The sequence below is a fragment of the Sciurus vulgaris genome (genome assembly GCF_902686455.1).
Source record: "Sciurus vulgaris genome assembly, chromosome: 13".
Taxonomy (NCBI): Eukaryota; Metazoa; Chordata; class Mammalia; order Rodentia; family Sciuridae; genus Sciurus; species Sciurus vulgaris.
Genome location: NC_136474.1, coordinates 54,266,880 through 54,281,536, shown reverse-complemented (window position 1 = coordinate 54,281,536; position 14,657 = coordinate 54,266,880). Strand labels below are relative to the sequence as shown.

Here is a 14,657-nt window from a genome sequence, read left to right as displayed (position 1 = left end):
AGGACCAGGCATTGAGAGCTGTGGGCCAGCCACATAGTTGTAAGCGCTGTGCTGTGCTGATAGCTACCGGGTGGTTGGGAGTCTGGGGGTTGAGAAGCTGGAGGACCTTGTTGATTGAGAAACTGGTGGGATCAGGTTATCGGTGGATGCTATATTGGGGGGGAAGTCGTGAACCAGACTGGTGTCGAGTCCCAGAAAGCGCTGCCCAAGTTGTCTCTGGGATTCCAGTGGGTGCTGGGCTGGTTGACTGGGTGAACCAGGCTCAAGATGCCCTCAAACCCTCTTCCAACCTACCAACCCCTTGCAGGTCTCTCTTCTGCCTCTGCAGCAAGATGGTGGCTATTAGCACATCTAGCAGAGATACTTTAGATGTAACCTACTTTGCAGAGATCTTGGTGATGTTCTTTCAGGCCTTGGCTGCTGAATTGCTGAGTCTGTCCTCAAAACTGTGATCCTCCTTCCTCAGCCTCCTGAGTTGTCAGGTTTAGAGGCGTGCACCACTGCACCAGGCCCCCTATTGATACCTGTTGTAAAGTTTCTGTTCTGCCTGTTTTTCTACTTTTCTATAGGATCGCTTCTTTTTCCTTAAGGGGGTCCTTAAAGAAATGAATTCTTTGTCATATGAGTGCATTGCAAGTACTTCTCATTCAGTAGCTTGTCTTTTATTCTCTTTAGAATGTCTTACGCTGAGCAGAAGGTTTTAATTACATTGAAGTCCAGTTCAGTTTCATTTTCTCCCAATATGTTTATGTATACAGATACATATATATATATATAATTTATATATATATAAAATTTATATATATATAAATTTTTATATATAATTTATAATTTTATATAATATATAATTGATTTTATTTTTGGTTTAAGATATGGATCAGGATTTTTTTATGGATATTGTTATATTTACTAAAAAAAAATGTAAGTAATCGTGGCTCATTGTCACAAAGCAGATAATTATACATGTGTGGGTCAGTGGGTTGGCTACTTGCTTCATTTGTCTAATTTTGACTGAATACCATATTGTTTTAAATAGCATCACTTTCTAAGGTCTGGATACCTGATAAAGTAAATTATCTAAGAGTATTATTCAGGTTTTTTCCAAGATTTTTGGTGGATCCTTTTATCTTTTTTTTTTCCTTAAGAGAAAATAAATTATTTAACAGTCTTACTTTCCTAAGTGTATCCAATCTAAGTACTTCACTCTCTAAAGAGACATTCTTACTTGAAATCTTAAAATCATGATCAGTTCCTGAGAAATCTAGCTTTGTTGAAATAGACTGTACCTATATGCCATAATTCACATGTGACTCCCTCTTAGGAATCCTATTTATTTGTAGTGTGCATTAAGCCTTCTAGGCAATATGATATAATTCATACTTTTCATTAGAACTTCGAAGATATAGTGAAAATGTGATTGGTGCCATGCTACATTCTAGACAAGTCTTAGTCCATTTTATTACACATAACTATCTTTTACAGAGCACCTTGCGTCCTCAAGGTTTGAGTGAGGATTGTACCACAATAAGTGAGCATGGTTTGTGATAACCAGGCACAGGTCTGGTCTGCGTGGTGTCTGAATTAGACAGTCTTTAAATGGATCTATTTTACCACCACTGAATTCTCTTACAAGAGTTAACCACATTTTGTTTATCCAGCTTTAAAGAATTGGTAGGGTTCAGAGGTCAGTTCAGGAAGTGGGTAAACACCACAGGATGACTTTGGGTATCACAAGGGCAGGTCTCTAGCCACAGTCTCAAGGTCAGCCTGAACCTGGCTGAGCAGAAACTCCTATTCTTCCTTCTTATTGGCAGCTAACTGATTAGAAAGAAATCAGAGCAAAACAGTCCTTCACCAGGATAGTCCTTATCTTCCCTGCCTTTGATTAGCATCTCTGTCTGCTTAAGTTCCATGCCAAGGTTACTAATTTCCGTTTTTTTTTTTTTTCAAGTAAACTTTGTTTCCTTTTTCCCCCCTCTTTCCACATTTTTATTGGCTCATTATATTTGTACCTAATGATGGGATTTTTGTTACATATTTGTATACACACACAATACACAATATAACAATATAATATGGCCAATTCACTCCCCAGTTTTTCCTCCCTCCCTCTCTCCCACCCCCTGGTCCCTTTCTTCTACTGATCTCCCTTTGATTTTCATGAGAACTCCCCCCACACATACATCTTTTTATTCCTTTTTTCTCACCAGCTTTCACATGTGAGAAAAAACATACAACCCTTAACCTGAGCTTGACTTATTTCACCTAAATAATAAGTTGCTTATTTCTTAGCAAAATGAGATGAGCCTAAGAAAAGAAAGAACAATACCACTATGTCTTTTTCCCTTTCTTGTGCATAGTAGACATTTATCAGAGCTTGTGAATATTCGGGTCAGGAGACTGTGTTGGGGCCCTATTTGAATCTGGCCTTGGCTGTGTTCTGGCAGGAGCATTATCTCTGTGCTGGCTGTTGGTTGTTGGGCACTCTTAATATAATGTCCGGTCTCTTTGTAGAGGGCGAGGTTTCTTCTTTATCTGCTTTGCTATCACCAGCAGACCTTTTGTTGGATATGGAGGCATGTTTAATTACCCTCATTAGTAAATGTCCTTCGGTGCCCTTTTGGACAGTGGGGCTGGTTGCAGATACAGTATCTCTTTCAGTGATCTCTGCATCTAGTTCCTTCCATATCAGCAGCACTAATAAAATCAGGGAGAATGTACAATACAGTTGATCACCCACTTCCCTGGGATCCTTCTCTTTTAACACCAGGACAAGAAACAGTTTGTCGTTGCTCTTTGAAGCTTAGACTTTATTGTAGTTGTTCTTATATTAAACAAGCACTTATCTGTTGCATTATGTGTATGACACTCACAGCTTACCTTAATCACTTAACCTCAGACAGCTTCATTCTCCATCAAGTTAGCAAAAACTGCTGTGTGTTGCACCCTGTGTATTAGACACAGTACTGAGTGCTTTATGTCCATGATTTCACTAGACTTCCATTCACAGCAGTTAGCAAAGTAGGCACACACAGTTAACAAGTGAGAGCAATGATTAAACCCTTCTCTGCCTGCATCCACAGAAGCTGGTGTGCTTACCACGTCTTATACCATCCTTGGTAAAGCTTGTGTTCAACAAAGCAATTAAAACATGGCCTATCGGCATGTCCCCTTCTTGGAATAGTGTCCAGGACACCCAGCAGCTTCCTTTGCTCTCAGACTTGGACTTGGAAAGATTCCCAGAGCCATGGGCTGTGGTGGGTACTCTTAGTCTGTGACCGGAGGTGCTGCTGTTCATGGTGGGGGATCATGAATGGCCATAGGTGGGTGCCGAAGCCCTTTGGACCACAGGTGGTGGCTCGTGGGAGCAGTGCCAGTGTTGGGGAAGCAGGGCTTGTCATCTCCCCGTGCAGAGTTAGTGTTGGAGATTAAAACTGACGCTGATCAGAGCGCAGGTCCTGACGGAAGGGCTGAGTGGCCACCTGGAGGTCCCTTGATCTCTCTGGGATTCTTGGCCCTCATAACTGTATTGCAGATCAGTCTTCTCATACCTTCTGCTGCCCCGTTTCCTTCTCTGTGTCTTCAGGCAAGCCCCCCACCTCTTGGGCCAGTGAACTCTGTGGGTTGCATGTTCTAGAACTGAGGACTCTGCCTGGGTCCCCCCCAAATTTGATTTCTTAAATTCTGCAGATGTGCTCGGGGCTAGTGTTTTGTCATCTGAGATGGTCTGAACTCCCAGAGGAAGCACCTGATAGCAACCCTGATGGTTTGGATGACACATCTGAAATATGGATTCTGTGCCACTTAAAAGCAACAGGTCACACCCTAGGGTCTGTTTACACACAGCCCATGGCTGTGTTGCATTTAGCCTGCAGAAGTCAAAAATTGAAAGAATTCACATAAAGTTCTTGTTTCCCAATTCTTTACAAAAATGGAAAGATCTAGCAATGTGGCCTGCTTTCTGACATGATGCAATTATCAGAAACTAAGTAGAAGTTTTCTTTAAGCGAAGCAAGCATGTTCCAGTCATTTCTTTCTTTTTCTACCAGACCAGCTTGACTGGTTTTTATTATCAGCCTTTACTTTATAGATGCTCATTTTTCAGACCTGAATAAAATTATATACTACTTATTTGCCTCTGCATTAATAAAAACAGATTTCTATGAGAAGATACCATCGAGTTCTGAAACCCTAAGATTATTTTCTATATTATGGGTTTAAAAGAAAATAAAGTAGATTAGCCACACAAATATTTAGCCAGGTGTATTAGTTAAAATAGCTTAACCACTGCAACTAAGACTTCTGTGACGAAGTCTAATTGATCTGTGTTTCTTGCCTGCTTAACAGTAATTGAGTGACTGGTCATGGGCATCTGGCATGAAGGAGGGAGATTTGTTCCATGAGGTCATTCAAGGACATCATGTGCACACAGCTCAACCTCCACACGTGGCTTCCAAGGCCACCCCATCCATATGTACTTGTAGTCACTGGATGGCAATATGGAGGAGAATTTAGGGGCCAGGCCTGGAAGTAACACACATCACTTCTCTTCCCAAGTCCCTGGAAAGTATCCCTGAGCTGTGTGACTATTTGGAAGAGAAATAAATGGATTTAGTGATCAGCAACAGATCTCTCCCTGACCCAGGTTAAGTGTCAGAGTATAGAGAATTTTTAGAGAGGTTCTATAAGAACAGTTCTTACCCCACCCACAATAGGCTGCATTTTCCCAAGCCATCCAGACATGCCAGAGGGTGTGTCTCCGTAGATACAGTCAAGACGTAATAGGTTCACAGCTCATGAAAACAAGATGGGCCTGAAAATCAGTATGAAGGGCTCACCACAGACCAGCAAGGACAGCCTTCCCTTTATCTGGAGAGAGCACCTGGTACTCTCTGTCATCCTAGAGTCGTTTTGAGCAGACTCCAGCCCATACACATGTCAGTAATCACATGTAATCAGGACAAAAGGAGGCTCGATAGGAATTCCTCTTAGTAGCCAAGGTTTCTAGAACTGAAAACATCCAGTTTTAATCTCTGTGTCAGTTGACTTTTTATTTTTATTTTTTGGTTGAAATTGACTTCTCATGTGATTTGTGGAAATTAGTTTCAGTCCTTCAGTGGTTGAGATCCCCAGAATCTCCCTGACAGGGAAAGTACATTCAGCAGAGTTCAGAGGCCTTAGATGGGGTGAGAACCTATAATTCCATGAACTAGGATTTGGCTTTTAGGAATGCAGACTTTGGGAACTGATGACTTAGTTTCTCCTGCATTGCCCTCTGCTCAGCGTTTTGGACTGCAGTAGCATTGAACTGCCTCTACTTCTATACTTGTCTCTTGCTACACTTTCTTGGCTTAGTCCATGTCTCCACCTGCTTAACCATCAAGATTTATCTCAAGATACTTTGTTTTGGGGTCCCAGGCTAAATCAAGGCCCTCTCTGCTTTGAGCTCCACAGTATCCATATCTATTTTGAACTTCTGTGTCCAGCCCTGGTCCTGGCCATAGGCTCTGTGATGGTAAGGGGTAAGGACTTGTCTTGGTCATTTTTTATTTGAGTATTTAGGACAGTTGGACCTGGCAGCATGCAGAGAATATTAGTTGAACTGCACTGGGCCTTCTTCCTGCATTTCCTAGTCTACAACTCTACCTACAGGATTAATTGCACCCCTGATCACTTCACTTTAATCCCTTAACATATCTGATTCCTGCAGGAAATGATGACAGTGCATTTAAATGCTAGCCTTCTTTGCATACCTGTTCTGTGACACGTGATATACTGTGTTCTTAGTTTGCATGCCTCTTACGGTATTATTCCCGATGACTCTCTGAAGTCACAATGCTACTAGTCCAGTTTCAAACCCAGGTGTGTACAACTGAAGACTTCAAACTCTTTTTTGCACTGTGCTGCAGATCATATGGCAGACATTTTATTTAGTCTTACTGAGGTGTAGCAGATAGGTGGTACTAGATAAGATCAGCAAGACTGGGGGCTAAGCTACAGCTTATTAAATGATCACTAGTAGTCTGGCTTTAGAATAGGCAAAGGGTAAGACCCAACTAATTGGCTAAGCGTGGCTTGCAAAATTGAGCACATAATAAAGTTACAATCTGGACAATCAATCTGAACAATCAAGTCACTAAAACAATAACAACAACATATAATTTGGACAACAGAAACTAAAATCTGAAATCCAGGCAAGTTGCCTGGATAAGGGAATGGGATATGGATACAAGATAGCCCCTCGGGCCAGACGGGTCCTACTCTGAGTCAAGAGATCACTGCTTGAGCCAGGGATCTCTATGGACATATTTTTATCTCAAGAACCAACCCCAAGTTGGGTAAACAAGCTCAGCCATCTGGCCCAAGTGGAGAATGAATTCGTGTAACTCGACCACGATGCATTTAATTCCTTTAAATAATTGTTTTATAAAATCATTCTGTTTTATAAGCAGACTACCAGATGGCTAAATCTGGACATAATTGGAGACCACTTTCAGTGTTTTTATTATTAACTAATAATGCTTTGTTAATGATGTTTCCAAGTTATTCATACATTTATGCTCACTTGCAAGCAGTAGTGTATTTTAGTTACTGAAAGAGTGACACTCACTTCACAGGAGCAGAGTTTCACCAGGGATCGGATTAACACATTATCATGCCCTTTTTGCATGCTGTTCTCAACACACTTATTGGCAGGGGGCACATACTGCTAGGCTACAGACAGCATATATTTTGGACTGGTCAATACCCATCCTTATAACTTATTAAATAGTTTTACTGTGAACATGATTTCATGTGAATGAACATAATATTGTATATAACTGATGTTTATATTCATTTCTCCCAACTAATCATAAACTTGCTCTACTTAGGTTTAGGGTAATGTCAATTTATCAACAGCCCAGTAATAACAAATGATAAGAATTTGAATGCCAAGTATGTGTCAGCACTGTGCAGAAGGGGAACAAAAGGATAAGACGACAAAATGCTATTGGTCAAAGTTTGACCAGCATCCATAGCCACGAACTGCCTGTTTTTATAAACACAGATTTACTGGAGCAGAGCCATTAGCCATGCCCATTGTTTACATATTTTGTATACCACAGTGGCATCAGCATTGAGATATTGCAGAAGAGATTGTATGGTCCAAAAGCCTTAAAGTATTTACTAGCTGGACCTCACAAAAAATGTTTGTTGAGCATTGCTATGGTCTTATTAATGGAGTCCTCATTAGCGTTTTTGTGGGCAAAGGTTGAATACTAACTATTAAGGTTAGCACAGGCAATTTATGTAATCCCCTTCAGGTCACACATTTAAGCTGTGATGAAGCCAGGCTTTGAGTCAAGGTACTCTGACTTCAGAATGGATTTTCTTTAAGTCAAATGCTATGATCCTTTATCTGAAAAGAAAGAATATTCTTCTTCAGGAAATTCCCAAATGATATGTCATAATCTGGGGAAGGATTTCCATTCTCTCTCACCAAATGCTATTTCTTTATTATCTATTTTTATGTCTCCACCAAGATCAAGTAATAGGTCATGCTGAGGCAGAATGACTTTGATCTTTTACCAAGGGGTGACATTTTTGTTTTTTTGGAAGCAGAAGTTGGTTCTCAGGGTGAAATGTGGAATCGAAAAGCTTTCAATGGCTGTGCTTTCATCTCCCAACATAGAGAGTGCTGGGCGGGTTAAAGACTGTATCCCTCTTTGTGGTCCTGTAAATGAATTGCATGGGAAGAATGGGAAATTGCAAACATTAGGATAGGAAAGATATTTCAGATTCCCGGAAGCACGTTGTTCTTTCTAAAGCCGGTCCCGATGCTGGACCCCGAGGCTCCATGCGTCCGTATCCTCCTTTCCTCCCGCCGCCCCTCCTCCACAGCGCCTTACTCTTCACTCCCCGTTTCCTGCGATAGTTGAGACACTCTGTTGCTTTCATGATTTTGAGGTCAGTAACCACGTCTGTGACCCAGGAGGCTCTTAGGAAGTATTTGTTGAGTCAAATTGAATTGTGCATTGGCTGCATTTTTCCCAAAAGAATATGCCAAAATTTCACAATGGGAAATGCACCGTGGTAAAAGTTCAACAATGCCAGTGTCCTGAAACAGAACCATGATTTTTGTACCAAAGAAAGAGCCTTCAGCTCATGCACAATTCTGAGAACAGAGAGCATTTTGAAAGATGCTGTGTGGAGCAGCACTCACAGGAAGCCAGGGAAGCCGGAACAATGAACTGGTCCCACATAGTGGGGCCGCGGTTTGTGGAAAGCTACATTGTTTTTGCTGGAGAATTATATCCATTCACGTTCATGTTAATAGAAAATGTCACACCTGTAATCCCAGCGGCTCGGGAGGCCAAGGCAGGAGGATTCAAACCCAGCCTCAGCAGCAGTGAGGCACTAAGCAACTCTGAGACCCTGTCTCTAAATAAAATACAAAATAGGGATGGGGATGTAACTCGGTGGGCAAATACCCCTGAGTTCAATCCCCAGTTCTCCCCCCAATAAAATGTCTATGAAAATAGAGAATGGGGTGTTCATCTGCTTAAGTCCTCAGTTATCTTATGTCTATTAGGTTTGTGATTCAATCCAGAAAGACTTTTAGGAAACTTTTTATTTGGGGGCACTTTAATAATCCCTAGAATCTCCTTAGTTTTTCACACTATTTCGCCTGTATAGATCTTTACCATCACAACCGTATTTTGCTGAGGAAATCAGATTGTAATGTAATTTACATAAAGCTTGCAAGGGTGTTTGGCTTACTTGTCAGGAGTTATATAGTTATATGTTGACACCTTATCACTATTTTATTCAGTTGTTTTAATAGAGAGTGAGATAATGTTCTCCACTTTCCATTCCTTTCTCTAAAGACCTTCTTGTCCATGCCAAGTCAGCTTTTTTCCAGATATTGTTTTTTCATGAGAATTATATGTACATATTTTCATTTCTCATTGTCACTCTGTCTTCAGACATTGAGAGTTTGAAACTACATCTACATGGGAATTCTAAGGGTCACCTTACTACTAGAAAAGGAAAGTGTCCACTTGTGCCAGTCCTTGCCGAGGACAGCAAAGCACTAGGGTTTCCTCCCTAGTTCTAAATGGTAAATGGACCATGAACTTCAAGTGCTCACCCACCTCCTCCATGGGCCAGACACTTCTTGGGCCTAAGTGAGGATTCCCGGGTGCCTGGACTGCACGAGCCTGTTCTACCAACTGTGTAGGGCCCTCAGGGCCCAAATCTGCCCTGTCCCATTTGCCACAACCCAGAGCCTAATAAGCATCAGCATCTGAATTTTCCGGTCAAGTGCTGCACCCCTGATGTCTTCTCCAGTCAGTAAACTACACGGAGCACTTCTTTGCTCAGCTATTTGTTGGTTTTATCCTTGGCAGGACTTAATGAGTCTGTGACCTTGGTTGAATCATTAGCCTTGCAGAGCTGCTTTGATCCACAAAGTGGGAGCAGTGACCTCTGTTTTGAGGGGTTTCATTTGATTACAGGAGATAGCACAAGAAGTACCTAATGTCATTCCTCACAGATGATGGGACCAAGGTTGGTTTCCTTGTTCACCCTCTCAGAGCTGAAAATGGTATTTCGCACCCAGCTGGCATTCCCTGAGAGGAGGAAATAAATGAATGATTTCATTATTCCCGAGACAGTCAGAATCACATTCTATAGATTCTGTCGGCAAGGGTAGTTCCCCCAAATATTTGCCTGGAATTCCAGGAATTCATTTTATTATTTTCTTTATTTTTATTTTGTTTTATTAAGCAAACCTAATGTTCTAACCTAGATTTTTGCTAATATTTTCTGAACTAATTATAAATCATATCAAGTAGTGAAATATAACAAGAAAAGCCAGAACCAGAGCTTCAGCTGTTTATTAACTTCTTACTAACTTTCCCAGAATTAAATCACCCTTAAGACATTTTAAATCATAGAGAAAAGAAAATGCTGTTACTTGCAATGTTAGTATTCTAAATACCCTAAATCCATGCCTACTTTTAATGATCATTCCCAGTTAACACACATTCCACACATTAGTTAAAACAAGATTTTCCTTTGCTTTCATTTGAAAATTAAATTTCTTTGGGAAGCTAATAACATTGTCAAGGTTGACAGTCATAAGAGAATTTTCAGATCAGTTCTTTCTCCAGAGTTTTAGGAACCAAGTAAAGATTCCTTGGATTGTTTATAATCCTCAGAAGTAAGACCACAAACCCAGAGACCTTGAGAACATTTTCAGTCTCTGTAATTCTCATTGTAATTCTCATCCTACACATTATAATTTGCGTGTTTAAGTAGAACATTATGGGATTGTAAAGATGTATAATTTAGGAAATTCACATAGGGTGACCCTTTATCAAAAGGTCTAAAATTGAACCTTCGGGTCAGAACTTTTGCTTTATAACACAGATGGACGTCAGCAGAGGAGCCCATCCCTGTGAGCTGAAGGGACTTCCGCGTGTTTCCTACCACCTTCTTATTTTTATGTCACACTGCAGTAGACAAGTGGAAGCCATCATGGAGAAACTAAGCCCTGTGTTTTAACCATTTCTAGTTTCCTGCACGTTGGTGGCTTTCTGACTCTTCATTTGATCCCATTGTAACTGAGGAACTTCACAGGTTTCTATAATTATTGGGGGAACTCACCATGGCAATGATTCTTCAAAACTTAAGTATGAAATGTAGCAGAACTCTTGGTCAGTAGAGTGAGGCGAGGGTGTGTTCTATCTCTCCCCAGGGTGCATTACTGCCGTGGAGTGTAATGTGAGCAGAGCACACTACTCTAATTGACTACTCTTTTGATATCTGGGAGGAACATCATCCCTGAAGTTTTATTCAACACTTATTTTGTATGAATACTTTCTATAGGCCTCACAGGTTGTGGATTAAAAGGACTGAGCAGAACCAAAGAAGTTTAAGACAGTTCCTGCTCTAAAAAAAAAAAAGATCAAAACCTAGGCTGGATACACATTAGTGAGTGAAGCAGGCCAGGAGGGGGCGCTGTCCTTGTCTCAAGGGAAGAGCTGGGGTCAGTGGAAGCACATTGTTACATCAAAATGTGAGCTCTCTTTTCCCAGATCTTTCTATTTTCAGATGAGATATGCCTATATTTAAATGTTGGTGACTTATGTGAACATTTTTGAAACACTGGTGGCCAATCAAAGTGCATTTTTATTTGCAACCTTTGGATATAGTGAATTTTATAAGGAGTTAGGCTCGAAGTTCTTTCCAGGTACAGAATGGCATGAACAAAGACCACATGCATGTTTTGTTTTGTTTTGTTTTGTTGTTTCTGGTTATATAAAAGAAACGCCTCTGTATTCTTACCATTGTTAAGCTGAACTATCATATAATAAATCCCAGACTATCAAGGGATATGTCACCAGATAAAAGACAGCCCTTAAATACCAGATTCAATTACCTGTTTTTGTGTCATTTAGACTTCTAATAAAGCCTTTTCCACCCTAGGGGTAAACATTTACTAACTGTCACCAATATACTCATCAGCTATTTTCCCCTCTGGGAAAAGCTTTCGGTAATTGTTAGAATGCACACTTATTCACTATTTACCCCACGCTCCTGTGCTTGGTGGTTATCCAATTAAACATGGCCTGGGAAACCAGGCTTTGTAGTGTGAGAGCATTCTAAATTCTCTAAATAAATTTCTTTTTATCTGGCATAACATTTTTAACATTCCAAAGGCTTTCACATATTGTCTCGTGTAGCCCTTAAGATATTCTGTAGCTCACAATTATAAGTTCTGTCAAATTGTAAACAGAGCACATTTGTACAAGGTCAGGCTGTTTTCATTCATTTTCTGTGGATGACTTGAACTCCGTCCTATGCCTTTGTTCATGTTGCTGACTCAGCAGTGCTTTCTCCTTAGCCCATTTACAGTTCAGGGTTCAAATCTACAGCCAGTTTTCCCTCAGAGTGCTTTATACCTCCATGAGAGACCAAGTTCATGTCTCCTGCTCTGTGTGCACCTACCTCACCTTCCATATCATGTGGCAGTCAGGAGAGGGAGAGCTTTTCTATCATGGCACCTGTTGGGCTAGATGAAGCTCTCAGCAAGGAATGACTCTTGGGGAGTGTTGTCATGATCAGTGTGTCTCCAGGAGCATGCAGTTAAGTCAGACACATCGAAGACAGACGCACCTTGGTTCAATTCCCATCCAGATCACATACTAGCTGTATGGCAATTTACTCATCCTATCTGAGTCTGTTTTCCTTCTGAAGAGATGATAGTAAAACATTCTTCACGGGTTTGTTAGGAAGTATTGGTGATGAGAAAAACCCTGGTCTGGAGTCTGGGGGAGTGCCTGGCTCATAGTGGGTATGATATTGAGAGACCTGCCTCTCCTTCGTCTCCTTTTTAATCATTCCTCACAACATTCTTTTCTGTTCCTGTTCATCTATCTAGTTCATTCCTCCCTAAGTCCAACCGTGTAACTCAGTCTGGATTCACAGTCACAGGTTGATCATGTCATGAGAAGATCCAGGCTGTGGAGTCCAGTGCCTCTGGAGTCAGAGTGTGTTCCTGCACCCTAATAGATCTGGGACCACAGGCGACTTATTTGAGTTACTTGAAACTCGGTATCCTGGTCTCTTAAAAGGGGGATGATAAAATGTGTTAAGAAGATTAAACGAGCAGACATATGTAAAACACCCTGAACACTGCCAAACATGGTAAATGTTCAAGTGTTGAATAACTTAAAACCACGATAGAGATGTTTTGAGAGGTTTTAAGCTGAACCCAGACGGAGAGGTAAATAAAGCCTAAAACCAAGAGAGTGCCCCAAAATCTGTACTTTCATAAATGTCAGTGTTGAATTGGAGCATCTTGGTTAAGCTGGGGATATGACATGTTATAGCCCCAGAATTTAGAGGTTTGAAAAGTACAAAGTATATACCCAAACCTAAAATTTCAATTCAGTTCCACCTTCTGGTCAGTGTCTTTATACATTCCTGTCCAGCTGGCTGATGCATTAGCTGAAAATAGTTTAGAGGCCTCAGCCTATGCCCAGAGCATGCTTCTTCACGGGTTCTATTCTGTCTCTTTGCAAGTGGACAGTCTGCTTTTCCAAGGCAATTCAGAGTGCCGTACTGGAAGGATATCTAGACCTCTTGGCCCAGCACCTCTAGACCAGAGGTCAGCAAACTTTTTCTGTCAAGGGCCAGATAGGAAAGGGTTCAAATTTTTTGGACTGTGTAAAGTCCTGGTAGCATATTCCTTGTTGATATTTTAAGTAACCTTTGAAAATGTAAAAGCCATTCTTAAGGAAAATAGGCCACAGAGGAGAAGTATCATAGACTGTAATTTGTGGACGATGGGAGGGAAATGGGGGGCCTGGATGGCTTTGAAACCCTGATGCACTGATGCCTTCCCTTGGGGAACAGGAGAGGAGACCGCACCCTCATAACTTTATTTATTCTTTTAACCTTAAAGATATTACGTTCGTTTTTTTCCTTCTGTGGTACAAGTATATGTTCTAGTCGATTTTTTAGTCATCTTATAGAGACCTCATCACACTGCTGTTTCCCATTGGGAAATGATGAAGCACGGTTTAAAGCAGATGGAGCACAGACTGTAGAAATGAAAAACACAGAAGAAAGAGCTGTGTGAAAGAAATATTTAATCATAACATGAAAAACTCCTAGTGGCAACTTTTCCATTATGTTAAATTTCACTCATTTCTATGCATTCTGAGTATGTGTTTAAAAACAAAGGTTGTAATTTTCCATCTTTGTGCCCATCTACCATGGAGTTTTGATTTTGTCTTTTGCAGGACTATGACTTGAGCCAGCTCCAGCAGCCTGACACAGTGGAGCCTGATGCCATCAAGCCTGTGGGAATCCGGCGACTGGATGAGAGACCCATCCACGCTGAGCCGCAGTATCCAGTCCGATCTGCAGCCCCACACCCTGGGGACATTGGGGATTTCATTAATGAGGTGCAGAGAAAGACTTTCTTTATAAGGCTTTTTATTTTATGCCGATGGTTAGATCTATGTAGGTCACAGGTTGCTTGGAATTTACCTGTGTAGTTCATTAAAACATATTTAAACTCATTTTTATGTGAAAGTTGGTATGACTTCAGTAACAGAGACCAAATTTAATTGCTTTGATCAACCCAAAAGAGATCTGTCAATTAATATTTTGCATGTGTAAAATAACACTCATATAATTTATTGTGTTAGTTACACTATCTCCAAGAGATACTTTTTCCCTTGACTGCAAGTAATAGGCTAACAATATTATACTGTATTATAATTTTATTTATTAGCACTGATAAATGTAATAGTAGTACCCTTTAATTTTTCCCTCACTGTATCCTTTGAATTCCACATATGGTGAGAATTCAGTGCCTACCCAACGACTCCATCAAAGGAGATTAGTGGAAGAACAGCTAAATTAAATATTATGTAAGTGATTTAAATACTTGCCTAGTTGAGGAGTTTTAAGAGCTTCTGTAAGAGGAAGCTAATTCTCTGTTGAATATAACAGATATGGTTTTCACTGTCAAAATTATTATGACATACTTAACGTTACTGACCAAGAGTTCTGCTACATTTCATACTTAAGTTTTGAAGTAAAATGATTTATATTGCTTCTTTGGATTAGAGCTAATTCTCTTTTTAAATTTTTATTAA

The 14,657-nt window shown here is 40.5% G+C and overlaps 1 protein-coding gene across 3 annotated transcripts in view; it reads left to right on the top strand.

The window, feature by feature from the left end:
* CDH2 (cadherin 2) overlaps positions 1 to 14,657 on the top strand; it is a 214,401-nt gene that overhangs the window by 188,514 nt on the left and 11,230 nt on the right. For all 3 annotated transcript variants that reach the window (XM_079109462.1, XM_079109463.1, XM_079109464.1), the window contains one exon: positions 13,794 to 13,958. In XM_079109462.1, the coding sequence (XP_078965588.1) occupies positions 13,794 to 13,958 (165 nt within the window). The remainder of the gene's footprint in view (positions 1 to 13,793; positions 13,959 to 14,657) is intronic.